We start from the raw sequence: 27,296 nt of genomic DNA on the forward strand, positions 1-27,296 counted from the left end.
ATGGTGCAGATGATGAGGGGACTTGGAAGTTTGGGAAGTTGTTGAGCTCAGAAGGGCTGCTAGCTATTATTAGAAGGGCTGTGTGCTAATAGTGGCTCTGCAGCCTTCGTTAGCATCTGGAGAATACAGATATGGTGAATTTCAGTCTCTGCATGGTGAGTGGTGCTTGGACAGTGGAAGGGTGTCATGAGAAAGACTGAAACATTGGTGATGGAGAAGAATCCTGTCTTGGGAAACTTTAGAGCCAGATGCCTTCTAGCTGCATCTGCTCTGTTTCTGGTGATACACTAAAGCAGGCAGTGATGTGCGTGGACTTGTCGTGGTTATCAATGCCTCGGTAGAGTGCAGTGGGACAAGAGGATCTACGCTGATTGCCCTGGCGGTAGTGGAGGAGGGTCCCTGCAATTAAAGGGCAGTGACCTCTTGCACGGCAGTCCTGATGTGGAGGAGTGCAACAGCAGTCTAAAGCAGAGGCCAACAGAAGCTCATTTGCAATTAATCAGGGAGGAAGCTGTGAAGGGCTCCAAACTGTGGGGATGTGAGAGAGGGAAGCCAAGAGAGCCTCTGGCCCGAGGTGGCTGCAGGAGGGAGGGCGTCCTTCTCAGCGCCCCTGTCCTGCTCCCCCGGCTGAGCCTGCACCGCAGATGTATTTTGCGCAAGATGCATTCCCTGGAGCATGTAGGGGTAAAACCCTCCTAAATGCAGGTTACTTGGGAGCAATTAGAAATGCCAAGCATCTGATACTGAGTAGGAGCTGAGGGGAAAAAGCAGCCTGAGAACTGCTCTGGAAACTTTGCCCTGGTAGCCTTGTTGCTGCTAGCTTAATTAGGTTTTGACCCGAAAAAGTAATTTGTCTTCGACATCCTAAGAGGTGACTGGTATGTTTAGAAATTGCAGTTATTTTTAATGCATAATAGAAGAAACAAGAGTGAAGTGGGTCAGTGTGTCAGTTCAACAGTTAGTGATCCTTTTGTACAGAGTGAACTTTTGGAAGGATCTCATCTGGACGAGTGCAAATTACTGTACAGCTTAAAAGAGTGGTGGATGTTAAACACACGCTGCCAAGAAAAAGAAACGCGTTACAGTAGGTTTGAGATGTTTGGCCTTTGTAAGTGGAGCCTTCTTGAATTTGTCTACATGAATATTGTTTTGGAGCTGGGGTATATTTTTGAAGTGAATTTCTTGGTTCTCAACACCTGCTGTGCTTTGATTTACATCTTCAGTTGTGCTACCCTGGTTTCTAATAAACAGAACTGAGAGATGCACGCCAGGAACACAGCTCATGCCCTCCAGCCACTAATAACCATTCAAGGGTAAGTAATATGAGGTAGCCATCCTGATTTAAAAAAAAAAAAAAAAAAGGCTCAAAGTGGGGATATAGTGTCCTAAGAGTGATTGAAGCTGATTCCTTCTTTCTCCAGATCTTCCCTTACTGGGCCGTACCATGTGCTATTTTCAATGTAGCTTTTAATTTTTAAGTCCACTGAAGAAACAGATGAGAAATTTGTACTTATAATAAAACAAAAGGATTTCACTTGAACTTCAGTTTTTAGACATTTTTAGTGTAAGAATACTTCTCATATGGAATCAATTTCATGCGTTCAGTGTATGTGAAATTTCATCATTGAAAAATAATCTGAGAAATGCCCATTTTCTGTTTATTCTATTTATAATGCTTCTTTTTTAGTCTTCACTCTCAGTTCTATGTGTGAGTGGTGCCTGACCAAATTTTAAATGCGCCATGAGTGTCCTGGTGCACATGTTGAAGAATCCTGAAATGATCTCCCAGTTTCTCTGATACTGCTTAACTCATCTTCATCTTATTTTCTCTTCCTGGTGATACTCTCTGCAAATCAGTAAACGCTCTTTAAAAAGATGGTTCTTTCTCAAAAGAGTGTTCTTTACTTAATAAATAAAAAGGCTCTGCATATCTTTGAGAATATCGTGCTTAGTGATTCACCTATCCACTACCCACTGAGGTCTGCCAAGCCCCACCTAATGCTCAGTCACATTCTCTTCATCCCACATAAGCTTTCTTGCTTTACAGTCGGTTTACTCAGATCTTAGTCTGCGTGTTGAGGTCATCTGAACTTTTATGAAATTATAGCTTGAATATTGAAATGGATTTGATGAATGAACACACAGCAAATGCATGTCCCATCCTCAGCTCCCTTGTACTTCTAGAAGAACTGGAATTTCGGTCCTCCACATCCATCAATTATACTCTTCAGTGTTTCCCATAACAGTGGTGGGCTTTCTGACTGTTGGGATCTGCAAGATCTAAATTTTGGAGGTATTCAACATTAAGACTTACTGAGATATAATTAAAAAGATTAACTGGGTGTACTGTGTGGGGTTGCGTTGTGGTATGGGAGGGGAACATTGTGGACTGAATTTGTGTATGAGGGTGGCTGTTGTGGTTTCATTGTAAAATACACATTGAGTTGTGAGAATTGGTATTTTAGATTAGTGTGTTGTTAGTGCATTTAAATAACCTGAATTCAGATTAGCCATTCCTTCAAAGTGTGTATAGTGCCTTGAAATCAGTAGTTGCAGGGAGAGATTTTCAATCTTTAGGAGCGTAGTAGCATTTATTTTTCCTGACGCTCATTTGTCTGGGCTCAGTGTCCTGCAAGTGCCTGGCGTCTTTGGGGAAGTAGCTTTTATGGAGCCTCACAGAGGCTGTAGCTCATGTCTTCTTTACCCATAATCAGCGCTGGAAAAAGACCTTGATGTATATGGCCTCTGAAGGGGGGAAATTGGCAGGGGCATAGCAGAGTTTTTGTCTGTGGGTCAGGTTCTCTTGAATATGTTGCACATATTCAAATGCAACATATTCAAGAATATGTTGCACATATATCAAGAACGGTCCTCTTCAAAGCTTTACAGGATCTGACTATATATTTCAGTTGTGGATAAGATAGTTTGTTTTCCAGTGCCCAGCAGTGTAGGAAGCTTGAGCTATCTTGTTGGGCAGATCCTTAACCAAATTTCCTAACGAATGTGCAGGGACTGCAGGAAATAACACAGATTAATGTGTTAGTTTATGTACCATTCCCTTTTTCTTTCCAACAGGTTTGAGTTTTTGGAGTTGTGCTACTGAAGTGGGGTGTGTAGGATCTTTACTCTATAAATGGATGGACTCACATAGTTCTTATAAGCTTGTTGAGAACCAGCAAAATAAGAAAACCTGTTTTCCCTTGGATTCAAGATTAGACTTCTGTTTTTCATATAGTTGAGATGAAGCTTTTCTTCCACAGTTAATTTCCAGAAGTGCAGCTTCACAGTTGCTAGCCATGATGCTGAACGAGCAGTTGTATTTGTGTACATACCTGGAAACCTGCAATTTATTTCTCTTTCCCCATGGCTGCCCCTATATAGCAGCAGCCTAAGCCTCCGTCCCCATGCCCTCCCATGCTCTGCTTGTTAGGTGTGCCCCCCATAAGCAGGTTATCTTGCACATAGCTGCATACAGCTTTTTTAGGTGGGACTTGTTTTAAAACGTGAGCCTTCTGCAAGGAGCTGATACTGGGCAAGTCAGCACAGCATGGAGGAGGTGGACAGATATCACAGTACTGCACAGTACTTGCTGCAGGGTGACACCGTGGCGGCAATGATCACGTCCTCAAATGGAGTCAGACCTGGTGCCTCCCTATCAGCTGTGTTCAGAGCTGGAGGTAACAAAAACACCTCCCAAACCACAGAGTCAGGGTCAATAACCTTCTGAATTTAGGTTAAATTTAATCTCATACTTTATTTATGGCTATTTACCTGAAAATTAGGCTTGTACAAAATAAAAGTTACTGCCTTTTGCACCTTCAGCAGACTGACTTTATTTCACTTCTACTTGTATTGATTGCTCTATATGTGGCCAGAATAACTTCTGACAGGTCATCAATAGGGTGATGTTCTACTTTTCTTTCTTGCTGCCCCTCCCTTTTTTCTTTGGTCTTTTAGTTCAGACTAACTTCTGGGCACATGGACTTCAGGTTTGGATGTGAGGAGGCAGACCAAAATCTAGGCTTCCAGTAACTATGCTTCACCCTTAAATATTTGGAAATATTAACCCATGAACTGGTCAGGCAGTTGGACTAGATGGTCTTTGAAGGTCCCTTCCAACTGAACTATTCTGTTTCTGTTCTATTTTGACATCGTTCCAGCTGAACAGAAACATGAATCCGTGTTTTGAGGTGGTAACACTGGACTCGGAAGATGAATCAAAGAAGGTGTTTCCACTTCCATTAGTGTAGATGAGTAACAAGTGATGTTTTTTCAAATGCCTTTACCTAATTCTTAATGGGGGGTGGTGGCATACTTGCATATCCTGAAAAATTGAAAGGTGTGGGTAGTATAAGGAAGTATAAGGAGGAAATCCCTCACTGTGAGGGTGGTGAGGCACTGGCACAGGCTGCCCAGAGAGAAGCTGTGGATGCCCCATCCCTGAAAGTGCTCTATGCCAGGTTGGATGGGGCTTGGAGCAACCTGGTTTGATGGGAGGTGTCCCTGCCTGTGGCAGGGGGCTGGACTAGGTGATCATTAAGGTCCTTCCCAACCCAAACCATGCTGTGATTCTGTGATAATATGGGACCCGCAGGGTACCCTGAGAAAGATTGTGCTGAGGCACTGTGGTCTCTGTAAGTATCCAGCTTGGATCCATCTGGTCTCATCATACTCATTTCAGCAGGAATGAATATGCTCCTCTTGTCCAGGGCAGGGGGTTATGGGTGTCCTGCACTTCACACACAGAATCACACAGAGAATGGCTGAGGTTGGAAGGGACCTCTGGAGATCATCTGGTTCAACCCCCATGCCAAGCAGGATCACCTAGAGCATGCACAGGATGGCATCCAGGTGGGTTTTGAGTATCTCCAGAGAAGGAAACTCCACAACCTCTCTGGGCAACCTTTGCCCTCATAATAAAGAAGTGTTTTTTTATATTAATCTGGAACTTCCTCTGCTTCAGTTTGTGCCCGTTGCCTCTCGTCCTGTTGCTGGGCACCACTGAAAAGAGTCTGGCCCCATCCTCTTGACACCCTCCCTTCAGATATTTACACACATTGATAAGACCCCCTCTACAATTTCTCCAAGCTAAGCAGGCCCAGCTCACTCAGCCTCTCCTCATACGAGAGACGCTCCAGTCCCCTCATCATCTCAGTAAGTCCTTCGCTGGACTCGCCCTCCACTAGTTTAATCCATTTCTCCATCCTCCTGTTGCTGGAAGGGCATGTTAGCTCTGGTCCAGTATCAATGCTGAGGCCCAGCGCAAGTTTAGAGCTGCACCCTTGCATAGTTAGTCCTCTTGACTTTAGACCTGTGAAGAATGTGGTCTAAAACCTCTGAAGATGCCTGGCCTTCAGCTTTGCTAGCTCGTGTCGTAATTCTTGGGTATGGGCTGGCCCCCTGTAGAGGCTCTGCGCTCTTTCCTCATGTAACCTCTTCCCCAGAAATGCTGCTACCGGTATGCTCGAGCCTGCCACTGCGTGGAGCTTTCTTTCCTGCCGCACGTTGTGTTAGTTTTGTGCAGTGTGAAGCCAGACTTTCTGAAGCTGAGCTGATCTGGCATCACATAGTGGGGCTTTTGATACTAATAACCTGGGCTGCATCTCCGGCTGTAGCATAGGGTATGGGCAGTCCAGATACCCTAGCCACAGGTAACAGTTGACTACCAATGTAGAGGCTGCAATTGTAGTGTAATTGTAATCAGTAATATTAACTGCACTTTCTTTTGCTGTAGTTATTTTAATGACAGTACGTATATGGGCCCGTTTTAAACAGTACTGCTGTTTTTTCAGACAGCAAAAATCTTTATTGTGGCTGTACTTATTATTATGGCCTTTTAGATAAAAGATAACATCAACATAAATCTAAATTTCACTACGCCCTTAAACTAATGGATAAATATGATCCTCCTCAGAAAACCTTGTTGCGTTATTATTATAAACCTTGTTGCGTTATTTAAAACGTTAATTATGTGGAGAGTATTTAAGGAACCTCAGCTTAGAATCTAGAAGGACTTGTTCCAACCCCTTACCGTCATGAAACATGCTTCTGCTGGGAGTTCTCTCAACAAAGTTTTGTGTTTATAGGAGTATTTTTGTTCATCATTTTGTTACCTCACTAAATACCGTTTTAGGGAATGTTTTTATAGTAACTGGGTTCTAGCCCCCTGCATTCCATAATGAGCTCTAAGATTGCTTTTGGCTGAATCATGTAATCATGTAACTGCTCTGCCTCTGTGTCTCTATAGAATGGCTTTTGCCCATTACCATGCAAGCTTTTTCTGAAGGTGTCTTAATATTTCATAAAGGTGCTCTTGCCCATCAGCTAAAAGTTGGCATATAAATGTAAATGTGAATTATTTAGTACGCTGAGATTTGAAGCCTGTGTATGTGATAAAAGCTTTTGCATCCAACTTGTTCTTTGCCCCTGCCACTTAATAAATCAACAGCAAAACTCACCTAACATTTTTTCTCTCCGTCCTACATTGTTTTGCACTCCTGGCCTGTGCACTTCCCCCCCACCTCCCAGCATGGGGTGTCAGGGAAAATAATAGATGTAATAGTACAGTGGTGACCTGGTTGTGCTAGAGAGCTTTTTGAGCCTTGCCCGTGTAGATAAACCAGCTTGTTCTGTAGTTGTGCTTTAATTATCTTGTCTTCTTTACAAGGCAATAAATGGCTTGTAATACACCTTGACCTCTTAAAGACTAGATTGTATTCTGATTCTGGCAGATGATGTTCAATCTCTTGCAGTTCTCTGATCCATCAAGCTCGTAGCATCAGGAAGGCTTATTCATTTAACGAATCAGGATTTTATCTTGATCACCGTGTTCTGTGGTGAGCTGCATGCTAAGTAGTAGTAAAATGGGTTCATTAACAGGTCTGTGGGGGCAGGTGGAACAGACTTTTCTTGTTGACTAGGTATTGCCCATGTTCCAGCCATCCAGAGGCTTCTGGTTTTGTTTTTTCTCTTTGTGAGTCAATGGGTAGTGTCATTTTATATAATTAAGCATAGACTGTGTTCTGATGCTTTTTGAAGCCTAGTTAATATCTAGTGGCTGTTGGATGGTAGGAGTTGACGATCTGGTCTACAAATTGCCATGCCAGATCAATGTTGTTAAAAAAGAAATTTTATATTGTTACTTTGTGCATGTTGTGATGGATTGGGCAGTTTATCACCCACATTTTGTTGTAACCCCCAAAGTCTTTTGCAGGCCTTTTTACCTGTCCGTCTTAGACTCTTTTTGATCTTTGGGTCACTTGGTTCTTTCCTTGCTCTCTGTTCATGTGAGATAAATGTCTTCTCCCTTCCCCTTTCCTTTCCCTTCCCTTCTCCTTTCCCTTCCCTTCCCTATTTTTTTCCCCTTTTTTTTCCTTTGGATACTTGCCACAGTTAGGCCTTCTGCCATTAAGGTTTGGTCTTATCTTTGTCTCTCATGTAGTTGCAAGTGAAAATACTTCATTCAAAACCATAGAATAGTCTCTGAGCCAAACGTACAGCCAGCCCTACCAAAAACCTTGCGCTCTGGTTAGCATCATCTGGTGTTGCCCTGTAGGGGTCAAACTGGGCTTGGATGAATCTGCTGGGTGCTGGGGTGAGCAGGAGGCCACTGCACAGCAGGCCCTTGTTGGGAGCACGTGCAGCGGCGTGCCGCGCTGCACCACTACCTTGTACGTCATTCAGTGTGAAACTGCGAAGACCGTGAGACCTGACCACATCCAGTCCCTGTCTTGAGAAGTTTGTCCTCAACGGGGTGAAGTGGTTTCGCTGTCCATGTACGCGCTGATCCTGCAGTGCAGCGTAGGGGCATCTGCTTCATTTGAAGCCCTTTTGCCACCTTGCAGAAGGGGAAGCTGTTACGCAAAGGGAGGTGTACAGGTAAAAAGTTAGGGTGTTACTAGCTAGGACTATTGTATTTCCTGGGTGCCCCTAGGTAAGTGGGTTTGGGGAACATTTTTTTCCCCCTGACGTTTTCTGGGCAGATGTCTGGGCCCTTGAAGTTCTGCCAGGAGGGTGCTTTAATACGCTGAGCACGGTGCTCCCGGGGCATGTTCCTGTCCTGCAGCTGGTGTTGGGACTGTGCCTCCCCTCACATGAGCCAGCTGGACAGTTCATGCCAGCACCGTGCCTCCCATGTTTCTAGCATCCCAAATCTATAACGTGAGGTGCTGTGGCCACTGATCAACCAGTTTAGTAGTCCAGATATTGAAACACAAGGATGTGTTGCAACAGTAGTAGTTGTTTTGATTCTGAAGCGTGGTTAAATGAAGTGCTGTTGAGGGTGTTCAGAAATGGCGTGGAAGAAGTGGTGGAGCAGTGAGGAGACAGTTTGTTGAGGATACTGAGGTACTGCGGGTAGTAATGTGAAAAGTGTTAGAGAGGAGCCATGAGATGCAACCTTCCGAGGCTGAGCGTGCAGGTGGTGAGATGGCAGGTGAGAACCAGCACAGAGAGAGCATCGTCACTTCGCAGACGAGAGCGATGATGCATTTTGGACTCATTGTGACCCTGTAGCTTACAATAGCTTCATTGAAACGTCAGTGGTAAAAAGGATAATAAAGGGGAAAATGCTAGGATTAACTCGCAGAGGACTGGGGAACGTTACAGAAAACCACTATAACCCACGTCCCTTGTCCGTGGTGCGCCTTCATCTCCATTCTGAAAGCAGCCCAATCAATCTGGAAAAGGTTCAGATGATGATGGCCAGAAATTCAGGGAATAGCTAAATAAGCAAGGACTCAGCAGTCTGGAAAAGGGATGATGATGGGGGAATTTGTAGAAGCCTAAATAATTATGTAAGTTCTGGAGCCATTGAATATCTGTGTTCCTATCTTCTCCAGAACCGTGCAAGAACTACAGGGTATGAAATCCAAGTAGTGGGAGGCAGGTTTTCCCACAGCTTCCAGTTACACTCTGAAACTCCTTGTTGCAGGCTGCTGTGGATGATGTGAATATTTATGTGTAGTTACAGGAGGACTGGAGAATTTCAGGGAAAGAAAATCCTGTGAGGAGTACTAGATAAACAGAGTCTCCACCTGGCTCGGTATGTGTCTGCTGCAGACGGTCAGAAAGCAGTAACACACTTCAGTAAGAGCATGATACCTGCGTGCCCTGTGTTTAGGCTGTCTTATAGGCAACAACTTCTTGAGCAGGATACTTACCTAGATGGACCCAATATCCCGTATGGCCATTCTTTTCAAGAACATGCAGATAAAATCTCATCTCTGCCTGCTGGTCACAATGGTAGTTTCTGGAAATACTTCAGTAAAGTGGTACAAAGGTTAAGCTGTCCAGAGGATTTGCAGACTTAAATGTGGGAAGGGCACCTGTGAAGTCTGATTCAGCCCTTACAAAAGTATTAGATGTGTAAAGAAAGAAGTTCTTGAGTAACTCTAGGTGTGAGCAGTGTAGTAGGAGCCAAAGAAAAGATTGTCATATCATAGACCTATTACTAGGTGGCGATAGTAAATTGTTAATGATGCAGAAGAGCCCCAAGTTTTCAGCAAGTATTCTGGCACTTGGAGAGAAGTTGGAGGATGTATTTGTAAAATGCATGTGATGAGTTATTTCTCACTCTGCTGGTAATCAGAAATAATGCCAAATGTCTTGTTCAGCAGATGCTATTTTAATCAACAGGCGCAGATAACTTTGGCCTAGAAGTGTTAGAAGTGCTGATTGTTATTTTTATTTTAGAATACAAGGAGATTCCAGAAGAGTGGCTGAAGTTTGCCAGTGCTGGAGTGACCTGTATGCTGTTACCCTGATGTTGATTCTAGAAAGCATTTTAGAAATACTGTTACATTATTTGCTTAATAAATAACTAAAGGTTAGGCGTATAATTAACACCACCCATCTTATGTTTATGGCAAATACAGTAAGTTCGTTCAGGTGAATCTGACTTTGTCTTTTTAGGATGGCCATGGAGATTTGGTAAGGCTGACAGCCTAGATTAAATGCACTTAGTATTACGTTAGGTCCAGAATCAGCGCTACACAACATCTGAGTTGAAGAAGTTAATCCTCTGTATCATTACCAAAGTGATGAACGGATGAGATATTCGTAACTGATAGTATTATTATTGATTGTCAGTAGAGAATCTTCTTCCAAACAAGCTTTTTTCCATGTGCTGTTGCGATACATATCAGTTTGATGCTGCCCTCAAAGCCTTTATTCAGTGACTTCTCAGTGCAGTTCATCTACCTTTGGTGGTGCAGCAAATACTGGTTTTACCCAGCACAAGTCTTATAGGAGTAGATTTTTTTTTTCAGTAGTGGTCATCTGTAGGTATTGGAGCACCAATATCTGTATTATTAAATGAAATCTCTAGTTATTTGCATTAGCACAGATCTTCTGCAGCATTGTTCTCACAGCTGGGCACGCTGTTGCATTTCTCGTGTTAGCCTTACCTACTGCATAGCATGGGTATGTAATCGTCTGACTACTTAAATGTAGTTGGTGCAAAGTTGTATGCAGGAGAGTTCTGCTTGTATTTGGCTTGTATTAGTAAGTAGCTTAGGAGATAAAGTGGTCAGAGTTATCAGCTGAAGTTCCCAAACAGTTTCATTGAAGAGGTTGGGAATTTACACACAAGTAGCAGGTCCTTGTCTCGGGAGACCGAAGTAATGGATCAGCGATGGCAGCCTGTCACAGGCCAGCAGCAGAGGAAATAAAGGGGATAGTGGAAAGGAGCCACGTTAATATTTCAGTGATATTTTTGCTGGAAGGAGTCTTGCCAGTGGAATGTCGGCAATAAACTCTGGAGCCTCTATCACACCCTCCTTTGTTTTTGGCAAACCAATCTGGCATCATCTTTGAGCTTGCCGAGGGTGCTGTCTGTGCTGTCGTCCCTGTCCTTTATGCAGACACAAAGCAGGACGGGTGCTAGGGTCAGCAGCGTGGTCGGAGCTGGTCCGAGGGCAGCCAGAGCCTACTGTTGAGACATCTCAGTCTGTTCCTACAGACGTGTGGGATTTAACAGAAGGGTTTATTCACCATTTCTAGGCTATGAATTGCTAGGAGTCCTTCACAACTTTCACTCCCAAACTTTGCCCTGAGGTCCGTGTTTCAGTCTTGCTCCATTCCATGACTTTGGCAGTCCCGTGGTGTGGTGCAATAAGCTGGGGGCCTTGGGAAGGCACTTAATGTTTCACATTTTTCTGAGAAACCATGAGCATGTGGATCGTCTGGCAGAAAGACCCATGAGTGCAAGTAGTTGAGCACCATTTTATGGGATTAAATTTCCAGTGCACTTATGCTGTTGTCAGGTTTGCATGAAAGTCACGGCTGGCATGGGTGCTCCAGCCCACCTTCACAGGTAGCTGCTCCTCTCTGCGGTACTGAAGCTTTTCTCGCCTTCCTGCAGGATGTGTGCTTTTTACTTTTCACCCCACGGAGATGGTCATGGTCATTCCGTTTCTTCTGTAGTCCGTTTGCCCACACCGTTGCTCCATATTTAACAGATTCTCCGCTCCCTTGTTATCAACTCACTCACAGGTTGTGTAGGGTCAGTAGATGGTCAAAGCTCCTTCTTTCACTTCTGCTTCAGTTTGGAACCGTCTGCCTAAGGATCCAACCATATCCATTTAACACATGGGTGGTGGTTATCATGTTGTGTCTATCTCAGATCTTTTCATACAAGTACATCTCTCTGCCAGGTACAGCTTTTATCGTGGAGTCCGTAGGAACACTCTAAAGAGCTGCAGAAGATCCTGATTCCTCTCGAAGTCATATGATAAGACAGAGTATGCCATGCTTTCTTTACACTGTAAGAGAACTGTTCCTCATGACTCAATACCTGCCTTAGCTGGTCTCCTAAGAGAGGAGCTACCAGCCATCTCGAGCAGTGGTGGCAGCTGAGCTTGGCATGCCTGGCTCAGCAGGCAGAGGTGGCACCTGCAGGGTTGCTCTGTGGCCACGGTGGTGGGAGACACATCGCCCCTCTTCTGCAGGAGGGAAACGAGCGGCTGTAAAAGAGAAGACCTGTGTGTTGCCTGAAGAACACTACAGCTTTTAAAGGATGGATTAATCTCTCTTCTTTGCAGTAGTTAGAAGTTACACTGGGCATTTCCAAATGTAAGAATTTACAACAGAATTGGAATAGAATAGAACAAAGTAGGGAATGCAGAATAATGGAATTACTGCAAGACGTAGATGAGAGCAAGTGCTGCAATCACAAACCCAGCTTTAACCCTTCACACAGTATTACTGGCAGAAGAAATAAAAGATAATGTTAGAATCGACCATTTTGAAAACTGCCAATTGACATTTAAGGGATATGTTTTAAGCTGTCCCGCAGAATGGGACACGTTACTGTTAAGGGGAGCACAGAAATCATTGTAAACTGTTAGAAGTGAAACATAAATGTGAGTATGCAAACGTTGCCTCTAGCCTATCACCTGTGAGCTGAACTTACAGACAAAGCTGCAGTTGGCTGGGAATGATTTTATTAAATCCTTTGGCTGGTAGATTTTGTTACTGGAAACACAAATGTTTTACAAAGAGGAGTTCGTTTCACAACTTGCAAGACAAAACAGAAACAAGCTTTTAATGTTTTTTAAATGAAAAAAATCTTTGTCCTATGAAAATGACTTTATGTCAATCTATTTTTGTTATTTCTCATAAATAACAAATGAGGTTAATGTACAGATGACGTGTTGTGATTGATGTACATTTTGATTGATGTGATTGATGAACATTTATTTGTTTTTGGTTACTGGTGTGTGAAAATGAGTATTGGAATGAATCAGGACTGGCAATCAACATTTCAAATTTCCTACCAGAAAATTGTTTCCTGAAAGATGATGTTGTTCTTCTAAATTGGCTTAATTGCTGACCTGCTCTTTTGTCTTTCTGCAGGATGGGATAAACATTCTTATGGGTACCATGGTGACGATGGGCACTCCTTCTGTTCCTCGGGCACAGGACAGCCCTATGGCCCTACATTCACAACTGGAGATGTGATTGGTTGCTGTGTCAACCTGATTAACAATACCTGCTTCTACACAAAAAATGGCCACAGTTTAGGTGAGTAAAGATAGTCCTTCTCAGGAGAAGGATGCTTCTGCCCGGCTTTCACTGTTTACTCCAATACTTTGCATGTGTTGCAACTTTTGTTCCACGTTTGTGGGTAAGGTTTAAAAAACTGGAGAGAAAAAGAGCACTCTGCAGCAGTCAGGAGTTGTAAGTTGGCTCAGAGACATAAATACTTGCAGCATGCAAAATGGTTTCTGTGCTGTTCAACTTAAGTAGGTTAGGATTGTATCCCCAGCTTCTGCTCCTTTCTTCTGCTGCTTCACAGCTTGTGGGAGGTTGGATAAGACAGCTGATGGCAGAGCAACAGGGAAATAAAGAAGTGGGAACTCTAGTACGTTATTCAGCTAACTGCAAAGCCACTGTTATCAGTGGCTTGTGCATTTGTAAGCCTTAACACATTGCTCTAAGTATATTCCCAAAGCTAGACATTAATTCTGCACAAGTACTCTTATTTAAGCACTGACTATAATTTGGTTCATCCCAGTAGTTCTCCTAAAGTTAAGGACTTTAGTATTTTGCCTAAAGGAATATCTCAGAGATGTTTTCCAGGCATCCAGTTTATCTGATTTGTCTAAAATAGAAAGCTGTGGCCATTTTTGCCTAAAATATCTTTACTTTGGATGACATATTCTCCACCCTGGATAAATTCTTGTAATTTTTTTTTGTTGCATGAGACACGCAGTAGATTCTGAGAACTTCATCTCACTTTCTGCACTGAAATTCATTTTGGTTTGGCAGGGGGCAAGCAGTCCTTTCCTTTGCTTCTCCTTGCTGTATCAATTATACTTTGTTGAATTCATGGTGAAGAAGCTGGTAGAAAAACACCCCCATGAGAACAGCTATCAGAACAGAAGTTGTTTGAGTGACTGGCTGAGCTGAAGAAAAGAGTGGGACTGGAGCGCAGTGTGTGCATAATTTCTGGTGGTGAGCTCTTGGTGGGAAAAGTACTGGGCTCCCTGCTGCAAGAGAGAGATTGAGCTGTTGGATAGGGTCCAGCCAAAAGCCACCAAGATGCTGAAAGGACCGGAGCATCTCTGCTATGAGGATGGGCCAAGAGAGCTGGGACTGCTCAGCCTGGAGAAGAGGAGGCTTGGGGAGATCTCATCAACGTCTGTAAATACCTGAAGAGAGGTGAAGGGGGGACAGAGTCCGGCTATTTCCAGTGGTGCCCAGTGCCAGCGCAAGAAGCAATGGGCACAAACTGGAGCACAGAACGCTCCCTCTGAACATCAGGAAGCACTTCAGTGCTGAGCAGGTGATGGAGCACTGGCACAGGCTGCCCAGAAGTTGTTGAGTTCTCATCCTTGGAGATCTTCAGAAGCTGTCTGGACTTGGTCCTGGGCACAGGCTCTGGGTGGCCCTGCTGGAGCAGAGGGGTTGGACCAGATGGATCCAGAGGTCCCTGCTGACCTCAACCAGTCTGCAATTCTGTGGAAGCACCAGGCTATCTTAGAGTTACAACAGAGATATGGATCTGAGGTGTGGGGCTGTTCCCGCTCAATCTCCAGAAGAATCCCTCCTGTGAGGCAGACTGAGAAAGGCCTAGTGCTCATGCAAACATAACTTCTTTCAGAAAATTGTTTTCAATTTTCCTCTGATTTCATACCAACTATTTGTTGATTTTTAGGGGATGATTGCCTAGAAATTAGGCATGTTGCTTCCCAGAAGCGTTCTAGATTGAGTCTGTAGCATTACATTCAGCAGCTGGTCCTGATGCTTTGCGACAGATTGAGGTCTCCGTCCCTGAATGGAAGAAAAATTCTCTGAGCATCCTTTGCGACTTGTTTTTAATATTCTGATACTAGGAATGGAGCCCTGATCAGAAGCCTGCTGGGCAGTTGCTCAGAGTTAAGAATGTTTCTTTAGGAATATGATTTGGCTTCTTCTTTTTTGAATTAATAGCTATTTATTGGCCAGACTGTGCGTACTGCTGGGCTGACTTCTAGTGAAGACTTCGGGCTTCCTACCTAGTGAGACCAGTCACCAGTGTGATGAGGAGTCGTTTGTAGTCTGTAGGTATTAATTCATTGCCTGGATTTCTAATAGCTGGGTTATTCTAAATTTAACTCATAATCTGTGGATATTGCCCTCATCAGTCCTCCACTGTGAAGACAAGTAGAGGTGTGAAAGCAACCGCTGATGATGTAGGCTGTTGCTTAGGAATGAGATGAGTTCACCATGCAACAATGATTACGGTGCTGAAATAGTTAAAAAGACTTCACAAAATCTCTCCCTTTGGTCGCTGCTCTTGATTTTTAGTGTGCATTTACTCAGAAATAGAATGGTGGCTAGTGCTGTGCATCTCTGGCTGTCACCTTTACGTGAGTAGATGGTTTTCTAGCTTCACCATTTTTCAGTTTGACAAGCGGTGTGACTTTCCTTCGGAATGAAACCGTAACGGTCAGGAAGAGGGCAGGTCTGCTATTTATTTAACGAATACAAATTTATTCACTGGAAAATTAATTCCTTTTACTTAGCAGGAATCTGCGGGGTAGAAAGGGAGGCAGCTGAAATGTCGTTGCTTGCTCTGTCCTCCGTTCTCTTCACACGGTCATGTCCTGTTGTGGTGTCTGGGCAGATGAAGTCAAGTGAAGAGAACAGTTCAATAACTTTTGTATCACATTTCCTTGCTACAGCCTTCTGATTCTTTGCCTCATGTCCTGCTCATAGATTTGTTTTGTTTGGGATGTTTTCAGGTCTTTACAGCAGTGAAATTGCCTCGTCTTCCTTTCTTGATTTTTAGTGCTCCTTTTTGTTCAGATGTTTTTTTTTCTTGCGTGGAAAGCTTGTATTTTCTAATCTGACATTCAGTGATCCCTTGGAGGCCAGCCTCCCCCAGCTGTGAACGATGCCACTAGGAAGAAACAGGAAAGGAAGGGAATTAAATTGCACCGTGCCTGGAGAACTTCGGTACATTATAGACATTGCTGTTTCTTGGGTCTCCTCCTCTTGGGCTGTTCAGATGTACCAGTACAAGACCTGATACGTATGAGAAAATTATAAGTAGGAGAATCTCCTGAGCTTTCACAACTGGCTCACGCATATACCAGCTCCTCTTCCAGGTGTGGCGGCATAATGGTTGTATTAGAGAGGCCAGGTGATGTGGTCAGCAGAGACAGTGATTGAAGTGCTAGGGGGTAGCGGACCATCAGTCCTTGCCCTGGCCCCAGCAAAAGCTGCTGGAACACTTTACTGTCTTTTACAAAATTGGAATGAAAACCTCAGCCAGGAAGACTGTTACTAAAGTCCACTGGTTTTGCTACTGATAAAGAAAGAGGGCATTCAAGAGAAGGGCTTCCTGTTGAATGCCGAGAAGTGTGTCTGAGCCCCGCAAGGCCACAGAGACCAGTTCATGGGCACTGAGCAGACAGATGAGAGAGAGGGGGGTGAGGTGGGTGTCAGCAGGGGAACCAAGACCAGGAGGAGACAGGAGCAATGATTTATTTGAAAGTCAGTACCCTTTTGCTCTGGCATAAGTGTCTCCATGAAGATTGTGAACGTTTAATGATATTTAATGCTAACCTGAGAAATCTCATTTGTGTGTTGTGCAAACCCAAGAATCACCGGGAAGGAGATGAAAGTGCTTTTTGCTGATGCTCCCTGACTCAACATCTTCAGCTGCTGAAGCTGTATCTCTCTCCCCTTAGAAAATTAGGTCATTGTGTAATGCTGTTTGTGTAATGCTGCTGCAAATATCAAATATATTCATGAGACTAATCAGCCCCTTTTTGATGACAGTTAGCTTGACAGCAGGTTTCAGGGCATTTTACACCTTCGGGCGTTTTAACCTTTTCACCTATTATTTAGATATCCCATCACTTTGTTTTCCTTGCAGTTTTCTCCTGTTGCTTAACTGTAATCTTCTATTGTCTCCATACTTTTCCATTTAATCAGGTCTATCAAGAGCACTGTGTAGGAACACGTTCTAAATTGGCCATTCCAAATTCTGGATGTTTTGGTTGGAGCTAAGTCTTGAAATTTCTTTGGAGACATCACATGAAAGCTGTTTGACATTGGATATACTCTTAATTCTCTGTTCTGGAAAACAACTAGAATGTCTTCTGGCTGATGATTAAATGCTTTTGACAAATTCTGAGCAGAGTCCTGGCAACAAAAAAGATGATGTGATATGGCTGGAAGGGTGAATTAGGAGAGAAAGAGGGAGAAATGTGGGGCTCCAGACATTAAGCAGAGAGTCTTGGATGCAGGAAATAATAAAGGAATGATGTAGTGACTGCTACAGGTCTCTGTGATTGTGTGGAGGAGTTCGCTCAGGGACTAAGGTATGAGTGTTTCAGATCTCAGACTTTGACAGCAGACAGAGGAAAATGGACCAGCAAGGCTATAAAAAGAGTATGCAACCCTCTGAAGTCCTGGCATAGAAAACGTCCTGTGGTCTGTCTGAGTTCGAGTGCAGGTGCTTGGAAAGACCAAGTTACCCATTTTGTCACCAGTCTGGAGATTAACAGGAGCATCGGGGAAAATGAAGAAATCTATCAGGGACCCACAGATGTCCTTCCCAGCTTTCCCAGTTTAGCAGGTTTGTCCTGAAACACTCAAATCAAGTTTTCATAGAGCAAGGGCATTGGGAGGTTTAAAACAAGACTTTATAGATGATCCAAGTTTGAACCAAAAGGCGAATACCAAATGCAGTTACAGCCTGGTTTCTCTGTAAAAGCGGTTTTTCTCCCAAGTGCCTTGACTGAATGGTAGCTGTTTTCCAGGAGTGTGTAGAGCTGTGTGAGTTTAATAGTGCTTCTCAGCAACAACTTGTAGAAGTATCTGAATATTTCATGGGTTGATATTTCTCAGTCTACCCTTCAAGATGCCTGCTTTGCTGAATGTGTTGTCGTGTATTGCAGTTCGCAGCAATGCATTCTCTGAGTTGAGATTACCTAAACAGAAGCTGAAAGAGTACCCTGCCATCTACTAAGTGGAGCATTGGTACTGATCACCCAAATGTGTGTTGTCTTGTGCAATTTGTATTCTGAAGTGTATTCTGAAGGAAGTGGCCAACTGTGAGGCAGACAGGATGATGGTTGCAGGGTGGAGGGCACAGCTTGGCTAGATGACCTGTAAGCAGGTTGTGTGCATGGGGGTACGTGTTTGTTAGTCATTGAAAGGTGGAAGTCCTCTGATGAGATGGCAGGTGAAAGTGTTGATCAGACTAGGCCTCAGCACTGAAACGTCATTTAAAGTACATGCCTTTTTATCACTGTCGTGATGATAAGGTTAACGTTGTGGATTCACAGGAGAGGCTCTTCACACATTTGCTCCTGACTTCTTAAACTGTCCAGTTCTTATGTCTTTGAATTTCTGATGTTATTTTAAATTGGATCCAGGCTTTGGAGGTGCTGCAGAGAGTGCAGTTTCAAATTCAGCTGCCTAGTTAGAGCTGTGATTCTTCTGCTTTCTGCTGTTGACTTTGTTGGATGCAAGTACCTAGCAGAATGGGTTCAGGATGAACTGTCTAAGCAGACATACTTGTGCAACAGATCTAGATCTGTACACCTAAAGCATTTTATTGGTCTTAGTTTCGTAACAGGGCACCAAACATATAAATGCCTTAATTTAAAGGCAGTGCAATACCTTTATTTATAGAATCATAGAGCAGTTTACATTGGGAGGGATCTCAGGAAGTCAAGCCTTCACCTCCCTGCTGACAGCAGGGCCTACTAGGTCAGGTTACTCAGAAACTCGTCAAGTTCTGGATATCCCCAGGGAGCTTTTCTGTTCCTGTGATTCAGTTTTGACCGCCTTCATGCTGATTCCCCTCAGCCCAGCTGATATCTAATCAGAATTTGCCATGTTGCAACATGTCTTTGTTTCCTCCTGTCTTGTCACCATGCATCCTTGAGAAGAGTCTGGCTCTGTCTGTTCAGTACCCTCCCATTAGGCAGCTGCAAGTTTCTTCCCTGATGCTCTTAAGCCTGAACACTTCTTCCTTTCACCTCTCTTCAACTTGTTGGCTTCTGCTGGACTCACTCTTGTGGTGGAAGGGCTCTTCAGTTGCTTTTGCTGAGCTTCGTGAGGTTTGTGCTGGATCTTTTCTCCAGCCTGTTGAGGTCCTGCTTAACAGCAGTATGCCCTCCAGCGTATTGCCCATACTCCTGTTTGGTAATGTCTGCGAACCTGCTGAGAGTGCACACCCTCCCATCGTCCAGGTCGGCAGAGTAGATGTTAAACTGTGTTGGCCCTAGCATCGATCCCTGCAGGACAGCGCTTGGACTTTGTGTGATCACAACCCTTCAATCCTGACGGTCCAGCTGATTTTCTGCCCATGTTACATTCCATTCACAAGTCGTATGTTTGCCCATGCACTCGATGCAGCTGCACAAGTTTTCTTGGCAAGGCTGGGCCACCTTTAGCTCTGAGTGATGCCGGAGAGCAGAGGAGGGGACTTCCAATGAGGAGGTTAGCCTCATTCTTTTTAAAGGGTAGCAATAAACTTTGATCTAGCTAAGCAAAACAAGTGTGAAGCTTATGCCTGTGGTGATGAGCATGTCGAAAACAGGTTTAGGGCAGGACATGCACAATGTGCAGAACAGTAAGTGGACAGACAAAGTGACGGGATGTGACGAATAGTTGCTACATGGATTTCTCAGCCAGGTATTCAACATCACTTGTACACCGATCCAATTTTGTGTGGTTTGCAGAGAGGATACTCAGCAGAAAAAATCCAAGCTGCCGTGATGTTAATTAAACATTATTGGCTATTTATTTAGTCAAAATCCTTTTATTTTCCTGAGCATTCAACTTCAGATCTGTGCTGTTTCAAATGGTAATTGTTTTGTACATTGACTCCTAAACTTGTTTTAAATTACCATTTCAGGCTCATCTGGTAACGTTACCTTGCAGCTTTTGGTTTTCTGGTTGAACACATGATATGTCCATGTAAAATAGCTGTAACATTAAAAACAGAATGGTGCTCTATTGCTTCTGTGCATTTCAGTGCAGTGCAGAAGGGACTGGGGCAGGGCTGAGAGGTGGAGCGTGTGTTAGAATTGGACGTGCTGGTGTCGAGACCAAAGGCTGGTCTTCCCCCTCTGACTGGGGATGGAAAGCGGGGAGGGACTGAGGATTCTAGATTGACTCCTGAAATGTTACCATAAAACATTAATCAAGCTCAGCCTGATAAGGTGAGCAGTGCATTGCAATAGCGTCCCATTCTTTCTTGATAGTGACTGTTGGCCCTCTCTGTCCTCTCTGCAATTGATATTTAGTCCATCAGAAACAGATCCTGCTGCGAGCAGCTATGATTTCTAGTAGGTTTTGCTTGATATCTCTTTTCTCGTATGCCAAATTAAATAAAAAGGGAAACCGTACACTTTTTTCCATCATCTCTACTTGGAACTGTAACAGCATCATGGAGGATGAAGCTGTTCTTTGCACAGTATTTCTCAGGTGCTGGAGGCTGCAACTTGCTCCTGTTGCAAGGACGTTCCCCAACTGCAACGCAAAGTGTTGAATATTCATTCCTGTCTGGTTGGTGAGAAGAAGCAGCTATAGCCTAAACCAAGGCAAAGTGACAGTAAAGCTCTGTTTCTAAACCCAAAGTCTGGAAAACTAACTAACTAACTCCTTCAGAGTAACAGAAGGAGAAGCAAAGAAAAGAGGAGCTGCTTTTTGGGAAATTAAATTGTAAGAAGAGATGTCTGAAAAATCAGGCTTTTCCATGAACATGTCTCCAGAGTCAAAACCTTGCAGAGGAGTGGGTTGGGGAGGGAAGTTATTTCTAAATATGACAGGTGGTGAAACGCAAGGTCCAAGCTGGGATTTATTGAGATGTAGTAAATTTTTGTAGAATGTTATGGATGTAGTCAAGCAGGGAAAAAATCCTTTGTCTTTTTAATTCTAATATTTTTCCCCCCACAGGTATAGCCTTTACAGACCTCCCTGTAAGTACACCTATTTTCAGTATTTTAACTAAGGATGCAAACAGAAGGGAGGGGGAAGAGTGTGGGGGTGTGAATTTTTTTTTGTTTGTTTTGTTTTGATACCCTGTTAAAAAATGGTAACACACAGTACTGAATGATGTGGATGCTCCCTTTTCTGAAACTTCATAGTTCTGTGGCTAGGATGTGGGCTACTCACACGCTTCCTCTGATCCCTCACCAGCTCTAAGAATAAGTTGCTCCTTCTCCTGGAATTAAAGCCTGGATTCAGACTCTGTTACAGGTCACTGTCTTCCAAACACAGCATTGATTATGGGGAGTATATGTGTAAAGTCACTGGGTGGCCTCTCATGTTCTGCCCTCAGAGGGCACAGAAATGCCTGATGTTGTTATTCCCAGCCTCTCCCGCTCTCGTCGAAATCTTGCAGCTGTGGAGTCGTTTCAAAGGTGGTGGTTAGGGAAGGCTGTCGCTAGGCTCATCGCACCAGTTTTTGACAAGCCTCCTCCCGTGATCAGTACCCAGCATGTGGAATTGCTGGAAGAACATATTTGGCACGCCTTCGGGGTTGATAGTTATTCTTCTGATTCACCAGCACCGATGCTGAGTTCCCCTTGCGTGCGGTGACGCCAGCTGAGTTAACGTAGGCAATAACGTGCAGTCACCTCTTCCCAAAGCACAGCCTTCTCTGTGGCTAGTGGGTCAGGAACAAAAAGAGTGGTTCATTTGGCTAGACTGCTGCTCTTCCTGAAATGAGAGCGGTCGTCATGCTGGAATAGACAGATAATTACTATTTAGCCTCTCATCAGCCAAAAATAGCTATCAAACCGAAACACACACGCAGTTGTTTCGTCCTATACAGCTGAAGTGTTGCTGTAGCCCTTCACAGTACAGAGTTGGCAGGTTGATATTACCTGTCCTGCTTACTGTAAGTTGCTTCTTTTTAATCCAGGAGCGCACAGCAGGCTGATTTATAAATTTAATGTGCACTTGTGCCTAGCATTGAGTCTCTTTTACAGAGAGGGAGTAGACAGCTGGGGAAGATGCACGGGAGCAGAACAGGCAGCAGGGCTCTTGCAGCAGCGAGGTCTGGCAGTGCTGCTGAGGCTGAACCCAAAACGCTCCTGAGCCCAGGGCATCCCTCCATCCTGCTGTTCCTTCAAGCTTGTTTGCCTATGTCCTGCGCCAAGATGATTTTGTTTTAATGTTAAATTGGAGGAAGATCTGGTCAGGTTGGTGTGGGGATCAGCTCTTCAAATAGCTTACGGCAGTTTCCAGTGGCTACATGGTATCTCTGTGCCTTTTACTAGCCAGAGTTTGCTGAGTTGTTTTCTGTGGCTTCTGGTTTTTACAGCAGCAGCTAATCTGTGACACTTTTTCTGGGCCAGAAAGGAGAACAGTGAATGCTCTATAGGCCTCCTACTGTTGGGACTTACCCTCTACAAGATAATTTCTCTTTAAAAAGAGAGGCAAAAGCTTGACTGGTTATTTCACCCCTTGACTGTGGATGCAAGCAATGGCAGGAGACCGGCATGCTTCTCTCCATATTCTAAATGGCTCAACTGCTGTGTTGTCAAATTCACCTTAAGGATGCCTGCACCTGACTTCCATCATTCCCACCCTCCTTCTCTAGCATCCTTCCCTTGAATCACTTCCTTCTTCCCTCACTCTTTTAGATGCCTGTGTATTCCGTATCCTGTTCTGGCCTTTTTGGCTCTCTCAGTCCATTGTTTCTTGGCTTCTTTTCCAGACAATTAAGGTTACTGCCCTTTCCTAAAGAAGGGAACCCCAGACCCAAGAGAGACTTTTGATTTAAATATACCAACTGTTGCCAGAGAAGCCTTGCAGTAGTAGGGAATGTGAAGTTGATATAACTTGGAAGTGATATTTTGTCATTTATTACAGCATTATGTTCCTGGCAGAAACACAATATGCATTCATTTTAACATAAAGAAGAGAACACATACATCACGTGAAAGATGTAATTTTTTCTTCACCTGCTAAAACCGCAGTCGGAAAATTTAACTGCACATGGGAATGGAGACAGCAGTCGTCCCTGAGTCACCCTTTTAAGTTCTCTGATTTGAGCGGCTGACATCCAATTTTTGGTTCTGCCTCTGTTACATACCCAGTTACTGAAATCCCCCTGGTAGGGGCTGTAATTTGAACGCTTTTTCTTCCATTATAGCCTATGTAATGTTGGAGCTCACTGGTGGCACATATCAATGAGAAGGTTGGCCAGTTAAGCCCTGTTGCTTTTCCACCTTTTGAGCTTAAATAATTTCTAGAGTGATTCTGTTGACATCGCAGTGAGGCTACACAAGGAATTAATTTGACCCTTCGAAGCATTAGCAGCCTAGTAATTGTATCCTCGAAGTGCAAGTTGCAAAATTTCCCTTTCAAGTGATGAAGACAGTGTTTTGCAGTATTTGCAATAGTAGGAGGTTGAAATGGATACTTGTAATGGAAAACCACAATTTCTTGTGATAATTCGCACACACAGTGAAGCGTGATTGCTTCAGGTTGTTCTGTGTTTCAGTTCCCCCTGCAGACTGTTTACGTTTGTACAAATGTACACGGGTGGAAAAAGAAACCTCACGGGCTGAAGATAACACAGAAATAACTGCTTGCAAATAGAAGTGAAGATCCCACAGAGGGAGTTTTCCCATCTTTCACCAATTCAAATCAACGCTTAGGCCTACGTGTGCCGTTTATGCAAGCCCAGGTTTATCCTGCCTGGCAGTTTGCTGAAACTGCTGTGTGACAAGAGTAGGAAACGTGAAAAAGCAGAATGTGGAAGTGCTGAGAGCAGGGCCACAAAGTGAGGAGGAGGTTAAAAATCCAAATAAACAAAAAAACAAGTAAAGACAAACTGGGGGGTAGGAGCACCTAGCCATTGACATCAGGAGGGTGAGGTGGTGAAAAGTCATTGGGAAAGTGTGCCTGAAGAGCTTGGCAGGAGAAGCACCCACCTAGTTAGTGGGCTCTAGGATGATGTCTCCCTGTGTCTGGCAGGGCGCTGGGGGTGTGTGTACTTGCCTACAGTTGCTGCACAGAGAGGACACATCCTACACGTGAAAAATGGAATTTTAACTCTGAGACGATTTCAGACTAGTTAGGGGTAGGCAGCTTCCCCTCAAAGATGAGCATACCCCAAAGTAGCTGAAAAATAGGTGATATGTTCTAGTTTGGGGTTTTTGTCTTTTAACTTCTCAGTACTCTGGGGATCTGATTCCTGGCTTTGGAGGTCCTTGGGTTCATAACATCAGAATTCAAGTAAGTCTAAAATACGGATTGTGGAGAAGATCTGGTCCCTCATTAGAGATATTTCTTTGGTACCTATGTTTGAAAGAGGGGAGAGACTGACTTAAAAAAGGACATCTTCCTCTAGTAGCTCCTCCTTTATCGTACTGCCTTTTTCCTTGCACACCTGTAACATAGCAATTTCCTTGGTGTGAAAATGTGAAAGGAGGAGGTGTGCTGAGTCAGCAGTGATGCAGTCATCCTGATTTCTGATGTCAGTTCCCAGCCTGCATTTACAGATTCATTTTTTTCCTTTGATATTTGAGAGTCCAGAAAGGTACAGTACCAGCCACACACCTCTGAGTAGATCCTCATTATTACTGGAGCTGCCATTACGCCTTTGCTCCTCTATGATGTGGTAATACTGAGAGTTCATGTGGGCTAATATGCATGGCTACTTCTTCACCATCTTATTACTGCAACCCACAAAATAATGGAATCGTAGAAGAATTTAGACTGGAAGGAACTTCCGGAGATAATTTAGGCTAACTTCCTGCTCTGTGACCAGCAGCTTTCAAAGCTAGAGCAGGTTGCTCAGAACCTTATCCAGTTAAGTTTTGAAAATCTCCAAGGATAGAGATGCTGCAGTCTCTCTGGGACCCTGCTCTAGTCCTTGGTCATCCTCAAAAGAAGAATTTCTTCCATATGTCCCATCAAAACTTCCCTGGTTGCAGCTTGTACCTATTGCCTCTTGTCTTTTCACTGAGCAACTCTGAGAAGAATCTGTTTTCATCTTTTTTATCACCTCCATTTTGGGAGTGGAAGACTTACAGTTAGATTTTCCTTTTTGCCTTCTCTTCTCCAAGCTAAATAAATCCAGTTCCCTCAGCCTCTCATTGTGTGCCATGCACTCCAGCCCTCTGACCATGTTAGCAGGACTCTGCTGGACCCAAACCCATTTGTGAGTCTCCTCTTGTTCTGGGGACATGGATGTGGAGGGGGAACTGGGTACAATATTCACACCGGTGAAAGAGAGAGGTAATCACTTCCCACAGCACGCTGCCTCCATTGTTGCTAATGTGATTTGGATTCCACTGATTTACACCTCGTAACAATCTTAATATCTGTAGCAAAAAGTAAAATCCACCACTTCAGTACGTCTCAAGGGGAGATCAATTACATTACCAATGTATTAGGTCTCTGTAATAGAATTTGCTGAATACATTTTCCAGATAATTGTAGGAAAGCCCATGCCACTTGACATAGAGGAGAGAACCATCCTAGCTTTCTTCAGAATGGTGGTCCGACCACCAGCAGTGGTACTTGCTCATTTGTCCTGGAGCGAGCAGCGTGCTCCTCCTGACATCAGATGTGGGTTCAGTCATGAGCCAGACACCACAAACGGGCACCTTCCAGACTTCAGTTTCACTGCATGCTTCAGTGCATCTCTGTGCCTTGCCTATTGTCCGGTTTCTAGCTGTAGCAGTCTTCAGTGTGTTAGAGCAAACTGAAAAAAACAACCCACCAAATAGTTCATGGGTGCCATGAGATTTCTTCTCAAACGCTGCAGGCCATCTGCAGATGCTCTGAAGCAGAGGATTAATGAAGCTTACTTGTGTTGCAAACAGAAAAGTAATTTGTGCTGTAGAAAAGTAACATTACTACGAATGGAACATGCTCTTAAAAATGTGATGTAGAGTGAGAACCAGGCAACCCTGTACCTTTTTTGATGCCCTTTCTCTTTTCTCCACATTTAAGTGGTCTCAGGGATTCAATTTGTATCCATATGCTCGTTGTTAAAACAGCCTGCATTCTGTACATAGACTTTGACCATCTGTTTCTAATAAGATCATCTTCTCTGGAAGCTGGATTATTAGCTAAATTTTAGAGGTATTATCACAGTGGTAACTTTTTTTTTATTTTCCCCACATTTCAATGGGGAACAATATATCCAGATGGAACGACATGCTTGTTCTTAAAACGAAAATAAAATTAATCTATCAGTAGTGGAATTTCTTGTGTGGATGGCATGCTGCCTCGGGAACATCAAAGATCTAGCCTCAGAGCTCCACTACCATCCATTCACTTTTGATCGGATGTAAAATACCGATAGCAGCTTCTTGTCAAGGGAGAAGACAATTCAGTGGAAATAGTGGAAAACACTTAGATCTGCTGATTGAGAGTACGCTCCTTTAATTTTATTACTATTTAATTACACAAGTATTGATCTTCTTGTAGAAATTGTAGAACCCTAAGCCGGAAAGTGGACTTGCCATAGTAGGCAGCATTTGTGGCACTGATCACAGATTACTGGGAGATCGAACCTGTTGCTCTGGTTTTATGCAATAAGTTTTGGTAACTGCATGATAAGTCATGAGGCCCCTTGTAAATGTGGCCTCTTGCCCCTTCCCACTCCGTTACACATTTAAATTTAAAGAGCAGCTCCTTTGTCTTACCAGGCCATGTAACTGGAACTACTAAGAGAAAACTGAGTTTAATACGGGTTTCTTCTTTTTCCTTCACAGTCAAATCTCTACCCTACAGTGGGTCTCCAGACTCCAGGAGAGATAGTCGATGCCAACTTTGGGCAGCAGCCCTTCGTGTTCGACATCGAGGACTACATGAGGGAGTGGCGAGCGAAGATTCAGAGCACCATTAAGCGGTTTCCCATAGGAGACAGACTAGGCGAGTGGCAAGCCATGCTGCAGAAGTAAGTCATTGTTCTGGTGGTCAGCTTCTTTTATTCTGTTGGGCTTTAAATATTTTTAATGCTGATTTATGCTTTCTTACGGCAAAAATCTCCACTTGGTGCATTTTTCTCACATCTAACACACATCGTTTTACCTTCTGTTTTGTTGCTTAATAGTCTTTCCTGAGTAGATTGCTGCTGCTTAAAACTTAAAAGATATAAGAGAAAATTTCAGCCAGTGACTACAAGAAAGCTTGTAATAATGGAAGAACATCCACATTGAGATGATGCGTTGGGGGAAGGGGAGTGGAGAGGAGACCATAAAAACTCTATTATAGAAGAAAAGCCAGGACATAAACTAGCTGAATTTAGAAATGTAAGAGCAAGAAATAGCCTAAGCTTCCAAACACAACCAAACTGAAAACACAATTATGGCACT

The 27,296-nt window shown here is 43.7% G+C and overlaps 1 protein-coding gene across 4 annotated transcripts in view; it reads left to right on the plus strand.

Moving 5' to 3' along the window:
- RANBP10 (RAN binding protein 10) overlaps positions 1-27,296 on the plus strand; it is a 76,827-nt gene that overhangs the window by 33,861 nt on the left and 15,670 nt on the right. For all 4 annotated transcript variants that reach the window (XM_083852058.1, XM_083852056.1, XM_083852055.1 and 1 more), the window contains exons 4-6: positions 12,856-13,023; positions 20,908-20,930; positions 26,694-26,878. In XM_083852058.1, the coding sequence (XP_083708184.1) occupies positions 12,856-13,023; positions 20,908-20,930; positions 26,694-26,878 (376 nt within the window). The remainder of the gene's footprint in view (positions 1-12,855; positions 13,024-20,907; positions 20,931-26,693; positions 26,879-27,296) is intronic.

Source organism: Anser anser, assembly GCF_964211835.1.
Source record: "Anser anser genome assembly, chromosome: 11".
Lineage (NCBI taxonomy): Eukaryota > Metazoa > Chordata > Aves > Anseriformes > Anatidae > Anser > Anser anser.